Source organism: Nymphaea colorata, chromosome 5 (genome assembly GCF_008831285.2).
Source record: "Nymphaea colorata isolate Beijing-Zhang1983 chromosome 5, ASM883128v2, whole genome shotgun sequence".
In the NCBI taxonomy this organism is placed as follows: Eukaryota; Viridiplantae; Streptophyta; class Magnoliopsida; order Nymphaeales; family Nymphaeaceae; genus Nymphaea; species Nymphaea colorata.
In genome coordinates, this window is record NC_045142.1 from 1,330,703 (window position 1) to 1,338,512 (window position 7,810).

Below are 7,810 nucleotides of genomic sequence, written 5' to 3' on the forward strand. Positions count from 1 at the left end.
TATAATCATATAATTTATCCAAAAGTCTTAGGTATTTGATATATGACACATAATTCACAAATTTGAAAACAAAAACCTTTAACTAGTAGAAAACAACAAATTGTTCAATTTAATAAATTATCTTATATATAATTAGATTAAATATATAATCTTATGTAAAAAAACATAAAATTATAATAAAGGTAAGAGGACTAATAAATTATCTGATATATCATTGAACACTCTTTTTGACAGATGTAGCACAAATTATTTTAATGAAATGAGATAAAATCATTAGATAATGTCTTTTTTAAATAAAAAATAATATGGGTCACCTGATTTAATAATTCGAAATAATTGATCACCATGAAATTATAGTTTACTCAATTTAAATATGTTATTATTTAAAAAGAAACCAATCAATGTTTAATATTCACGACTATTATAGAAGAAGTATGGAAGTCAAATATACTAGTCAAAGAAAGAGAATTGATCAATATAAAGCAATTTATAGTCAAATTTACTAAAAAAAATAGTTATGTGAATTTGCTGGATGACTATTGAATCAATGAACGGGTAGATACAAACTCTTAGGTGTTTGACCCATAAAGAATGATATTAACCGACGTCAAAAGTGGGGGAGCATTATGGTCTAAAGTAAGCTACAACATGCATAAAAATATCCCTAAAAGCCCAGGTTCATAGTTATTCACTTTCTTGTATATACATAGATTTTTGTCTAGGTAACGTTGTGCTATACTTAATTTATAAAGCTATGCTTACAGACCTCAAAGTTTGATCGTTTTCCCTTGCTAAAATGTCTTCCATCTGCGGTTAACTTTGCCAATAGTAATTTGAGTAGAGGGAAAACAGTACTCGTTTGCTGTAGTATTGGTAACATATTATCTATGCACATCGCAATAACGGCTTGCTGGGTGATGCTGCCCCCTACCTTTATTAAAGAAAATTATCTGTACAAAAAGGAAATGATAGCATCATAGAAACTGCTACCCTTCATATACAATATAACCAAAGGCTGACTCAGCGCTTCGAGAATACAGATATCAAATTATAAAAATACAAGAAAAAACTAAAGATCAAGATAAGTTAGCTCGCACACAAAATTACGTCCCTCCACTCCTTGATGTGGGAGGTAATGAAGGAATCAAAATCAACCATAGGATTATCCATTTCAACTTTAACATTGTAATGAAAGTCTTTTACCAGCTTGTAGAACTCCAGCCATAGTCTATTACCTTCATAATGTTGTCGTATCCTCCAGACGAGGGCTTCCATCCTTGTACAGATGGATATACAACCGTCATACTCCTTGTGATACTTGAACATCTCTTCACGGTATAGATAAACCATTAGCTCTGTCACTAAAATAAGAGTTTCCTGCAAGCCTCAATTGCCCAGCAATATAGACCTGAGTGACCTCAAAGAAAAACATGTTTGAGGGTTCTTTCCGGACAATGGCTGCGTGGGGGTTAGGCCCCCTACCTATTATTGCAAACAAAATAAGGTGATATGTACAACAAAAATGGGTTCCCACAGAACTTCAACTCAAGAAAGTTTTTCGTTAAATGGATCCCACATGTTGTCATGGGAAATCCATTTTCTATACAAACCATTGGCAGGAATAATAGACAAAAGGTGATTAGGTTTGAGGGTTCTTTATGCCTGACAGAGTACATTAGATTAGAAATAGTCCAAATGCGCACCGTGCCTTCCATCTCCTTTGGGCAATTGATACCCAAGAAAGTGTCCACACAAGTAGACCAAATGTCTTCTTTAATATTTATGGCTGCACTTGGTTTTTTTCATAAGCCATCTTATTATGATGCCACCAGATTCACCGGCATACAACAAGAATGGTGATTCTCCAACAAACCCTCTTCCACCTACCATGCACCTTTTTTTGCATCCATCGTCTGATTTCGAAATTGAAGTTGCGAGTGGCGGAGTGAGTGAATAGTTGATGCTAAACTTGGCCGAAATCCATTCCCAGACTTCTCTGGCTACCTTGTAATGAAGAATAATATATTCATTAGTTTCTTTAGCTTTCCTACAAGAAAGACAACAATTAGCAAGTTGAAAGTCTAACTTCTTCACAAACATGCACTAACATGCACTGGATGAAGCTTTTCCATGTCAAATATAATTCATTCAGCTCTCTCTCTCCCCAGATCCCCTAGAGTGATTGAGAATGTCTCCCACCCCAAGACAGGTTTGGTGATTATCTTTCTAGACAACCCGATCTGCTGCATTAGATAGGGGATAGACTTTAAAGTGTCATTGAGTTCAATGCATACTTCTACCACTTCATTAATGACCCCGCTGCTCGAGTGCACCTTATCCTGAATAGAAATATTGAGTTCCCTCGCAATGTTTACTAAACTGTTCCTACTCATCCTTTGAATAAGCGGGGTGCCATCCCCAAGCTTCCACTCTGTTGTAAAAGTCTTCAGCCCAAAACAAGTCCCATCTAGCCCAAGTTAAACTGACCCATTAAGGGTCCAAGACTATTCTTTCACAAATATTTATCTTTATAGACCAAGGCCCAAATGCCATCATCGATCAAGTGTCTACTACACCCATCCTTTGTTCAGAAACGCAAGCCTGCAACACAAAGCACAGACCTGACATTAACACCACTCCCAATCTCACAACCATGGGGCAGATTCTTAATGGGTACCGAAGTTTTCCTTCCCACAACTTACGCTGATCGGAATCCGGCCGTTTCAGTGCTACTTGTGAAGGTGGTAATGGTGGTGGTGGCAAAAAGCGGCAGCAGTTTGCCGGGTTTTGAACGCTGGCGACTGGTAGCAGGCTGACAGTGCACTTTGAATGTCTCTTAGCGTTGGCCCGTAGAAAGTTCTTGAAGCAGAGGCGCCGGTCAATTCAGGCCCCCGTGCCGACTCACTCGCGAGGTCAAGGATGAAGGTGGACCCGTCGTCTAGAAACTCCCTCAGGAGCAGTTCTTCCTCCAGAGACATCTCCTCCATGAAAGTTCTTCCTTATTGTCCAACCGAACTCTGTGCCCATTACGAGTTGAAGGCCAACATAAGAATAGATTGTTTTGGACTTTGGAGAAAAAAGGAAGAAAAGAAAAGGAGAAGAGAGAGAGAGATCAAGGACGTCGGTGAGTAGGAAGAGAGATAGGTACCTGGAATAGACAGATTGTGTTATATATAGTTTTCAATCAAGACTTTCAATCAATGAAGAGTTTGTATCCCCTTTCTTAAATGAAAAAAAAAACGATAAAAAGAAATGTCTAAATAATAAAGGAAGAAGTGAAGAACTTTACATACTTAATCTCATATATATATATATATATATATATAGTCTCTCTTATTTCTCTATATATAATACGTATATATTATGTGAAAGCAGAGAGAGATTTTCAAGGGCGCGCTAGCTGGGAAGTTGCTGTCTAATGACTGGCGCAATCTCTAATAGTTGAACGACGAGGATGGAATGGAAGTTCTCAGCGAGTCCCTCATCTTCCGAGGAGTAGTCAGATTACTTAAGAGAGAAAACAATGGTGGAGAGACAGGAAGGAATTTAAAAACTGATCACCTGTTAACCACTACAAAGTACAGAAATTGGAAATTCAACTTCTCCCATAGACCAACATTGAATTACCAGCGTTTTCTCTCTATCTCTTATATATATATATATATGCACACACACACACACACACCCCTAAGCAGTAAGCACATACTGACCAAAATTATACATGATCTGAGAAGCTTAACCTTAAATGAGTCTTAATTCAAAGTTTGAGACTCTTCAAATGGCTCAGACTCATGACAGTGGGAACTATGTGTGGAACTCAACTAGGTCATTATTCAAAGGTGGAGCTTCTGTTCATACTCACACACACACACACACTCTCTCTCTCAACTAGGTCATTAATCAAAGGTGGAACGCAACTGGTCATTATTCAAAGATGTGAGAGTTGTCATACTGTAGGCAGCCTAGTAGTAATGGATTGCACTCAATCAACCCCTGGTTGCTTTTGAAATGTTGAATAAAACTCTCTCTCTCTCTCTCTCTCTCTCTATAGACAATCGACTTGATTCTTAATTCCGGTCAAGAATAGACTAGACTTTCTCCTGGCCAGGAAGATTCCTTCTACATCATCCAAAGGGCCATAAGACTGCACGGGGTTTTATGATTTTTTGACCCATGAACATAAAACTGATAAGGTATACAAGCAAAATATTTATGCTGGTTCTATGCGAAGTCTTACAGTACCGATACAGTTTCCTCTTGCAAGAAACTGAAAGGAAGTTGATGAGAGACTTGAGATATTTGAGCCTGTATCTTAAGACATGAAATCCTGGGACTATTGGTCATCGATCACCTGTTTGCAAGAATCACACATCAATGTAAGCAATACTGATGTGTAGGTTAATAACAGCTTAACAACAACAAGTTTGAGGTGGCATTTGAAGGACACCCTTAAAGAAAGACTTGTAAGAAGTAATTAAGTTTTGTTAAACCTTGTTCTCAATAAGTTTCTGCAAACTTGATTTATGTATTTTGGTGACGCATCGATCTAGAACCTGCATTTTTCTGAAAAACTTGGGAAGGCTTAGGCTATTCACATCTTTTGGAACTACCATTTTATTAGAACTGGATTTGTGAGAAACCCAGTATTGGACGTCATCCAAACACATCTAAAACGGAGTTTCGGAGGTAAAATGACATTTTTTGAAGTTTCACCCAAACCCCTTGACAGAATTGCAACGACCAAAAGAAGATCAATATGGCAACTATTGGCAAGGAAATAAAGTTGGGCAACGGTCATCAATTAACGTATACATTGTTTATGGAAATTTCTCAAATTTCCTTTCCTTTTAATATTCCCTTGATGTATAAAGACAAGTGTATCGGCAGTGGTGAATATATCATCATATTGGTCTCTCTTGCTCGTGGATGTAGGCTGCAAAGCTGAACCACGTAAACTGTGTGCCATTCTTTCTCTCCACCTCCTTCTTTTCTAATCATTGTCTCAGTTTATCATGGTATCAGAGAATAAGAAGATCATATGAGACAAACACCATCAAGCTTCAAACAGTGAGTCATTATGGAGCAAGAAAGGGAAACCAGGAATGACAACGATGAAGCCACCATCATTCAAACCAGCGATGGGTCGATGCATAAGATTGTCGTTCATGAACAAGGTAACCCCAATCTCAAAATTACTCACACCTTGCTTGATGGTTTCAACTATTTGCCATGGTCTAAGGCAGTTACACGATTTCTTAGTGGAAAATCTAAGTTGGATTATATTGACGGTAGTATAAAAAAACCTGCCATTAATGATCCAAAATACAAGGAATGGAGGTCCACCAACGACACTGTAGCATCTTGGCTCATAAATTCTATGGAGCCCAAGATCGCAACAAGTTTTACCTTCTTAGAAACCGCCGAAGAAGTTTGGCAAGGGGCCAAAGACCTTTATGGAGAACAATACAATACTGCCCGTATGTATCAATTAGCACAAAAGAAGGGTTGCTTGAAAAAAGGAACGTCATCTATTAGTGAATATCTTGGTACATTTAAAGCAATATGGGATGAGATGGACATATACTCACCTCTTACTACAGACCTTACTAAGGCCAAAAGGCAGCGTGAACAAGATCGCATCTTTGAAATTTTAGCCGGCCTGCCTAATGATTATGAACAACTTCGTAGTCAAATACTTATGGCCCATGATTTGCCTTCTCTAGCATCAGTTTTATCCTTGCTTATGCGTGAAGAGTCCAGGCGTAAGGCTATGGGAATGCTGGCTGACGGTTATCAAGAAATACCCAATGAAGAAAAATTGGCTTTTGCAACAAGCAATAATGCTTATTCTACCACCGGTGAGAGGTCATTCAAATACAAACGTGAGGACTCTAGGAAAGTCAAGTGCACTCACTGCAAGAGGAATGGGCACTCTCGAGATTCCTGCTGGTTCCTTCATGGGAAACCTGAAAAAGGGCAGAATTCTTTCATTAGAAGCATGGCTCGCAATCAAGAAAAAAGAGATCACAACTCCAATCAAGCAAATCATGCCACGACTTCATTGGAAAATCAGATCACTTTGGACAAATTGGCTGAAATGATTAAAGAACTTCAAGTCCAAAGAACCGCCGGCATCGCAACCAACTTGGGGAACAAAGGTACAATCAAATCAGGTATGGCTCTTACTTCTGTTAATAACATTGATGGTCAAGATTTACAATGGATAGTTGACTCGGGAGCAACAGATCACATGGCCAATAAATCTTCTCTCTTAAGTTCATATTGTCATTCTAAAGATATTGGTCCTGTAGCTGCTGCCAACGGGGCTCCAATAGCTGTCAATGGATCGGGTAAAATAGATTTTTTTAACAAAAGTCATTTAAGCAATGTGCTTGTCATGCCTAACCTTACTAACAATCTCCTATCAGTTGCTAAAATTACAAAGGAATTAAATTGCAATGTAGTATTTTCTGCTACTAATGTTATTTTTCAGGATCGGATGACTCAGAAGACGATTGGTGAAGGGCAACTCATCCATGGACTCTATCAAATAAGAACTATGAATCATGCATTGAACGTGAATCATGCCAACAATGGAGAAATTTGGCACCAAAGGATGGGACATCCATCTTCTAGAATTTTAGAATATCTATTTCCTAATCCTTGTTTCAATTGTAGAGAGTGTGAAATATGCAAATTTGCTAGAATGACTAGACCTAAATTTTCTTTATCTGATTCCATTAGCCAAAAACCATTTGATTTAATACACTCTGATGTTTGGGGCCCTGCGCCTATTGATTCTATGGATGGATTTCGTTACTATGTGCTTTTCATTGATGATTTTTCTAGGACCACGTGGGTCTATTTTATGAAAAATAAGTCCGAAGTGTTCTCTCACTTCAAAAATTTTTACAAAATGATTGAAACTCAATATGGACTGAAAATTAAAAGTATTAGATCTGACAATGGCACTGAATATAAAAATCATGATTTCAATTTTTTTCTTGGTGAACATGGTATTAGACATGAGACGTCTTGTGTGGATATACCTCAACAAAACGGTATATCTGAAAGGAAAAATAGACATTTACTCGAAGTAGCAAGAAGTTTCTTGTTTCAGATGAATGTACCAAAAAATTATTGGAAATATGCTATTTCTACAGCATGCTATGTTATTAATAGGACTCCGAGCAAATTGTTGAACTACCATAGTCCTATCAAGCGTCTCATGGGATCTCAACCTAAGCTCGATCATCTTCGGGTGTTCGGATGTGTTGCATACGTGTGGCAACATCCATCAAAAAGAGACAAGTTAAGTCCTCGATCTATTAAATGCATTTTTGTGGGCTATGATATGCAAAGTAAAGGGTACGTTTGCTATAACCCTGTCTCTAGAAAAACTTTTATTTCCCGTGATGTGCAATTCAATGAATCTCTCTCTTACTTTAACGTCAATATAGATGGACAAAGTCAGGGGGAGCCCACTAACTCAACTTTGCATGATTATGATGACTTGTTTATTACTGTGGTTGATGTACAGGGAGCCAATAATGAGATTCATGCTGAGAATGAAAGCCCCACAAATGATCAAGAACTTGCAACTACTACCGAAGATGTAGAGAACAACTCAACACTTCTCAGAAGATCTGAGAGAATTAGGCACGCTCCTTCACGCCTAGTAGATTATGAAACCTACCCAATCAACAAATATGTGTCCTACAATCAAATTTCCAACAATCATGCCAAGTTTGTTAGAAATCTTGATAACATTCAAGAGCCTCAGTCATTTCAAGAGGCTCAAGAAGATCCT

General features: G+C 37.9%; 1 protein-coding gene across 1 annotated transcript; it reads left to right on the top strand.

The window, feature by feature from the left end:
* The first annotated feature begins 5,535 nt into the window (after positions 1–5,535).
* LOC116254857 (uncharacterized) lies at positions 5,536–6,711 on the top strand. Its single transcript, XM_031630470.2, has 2 exons — positions 5,536–6,173; positions 6,494–6,711. The coding sequence occupies exons 1-2, from the start codon at positions 5,573–5,575 to the stop codon at positions 6,520–6,522; spliced, it is 630 nt and encodes a 209-aa protein (XP_031486330.1). The 5' UTR covers positions 5,536–5,572; the 3' UTR covers positions 6,523–6,711.
* Positions 6,712–7,810: the final 1,099 nt, after the last annotated feature.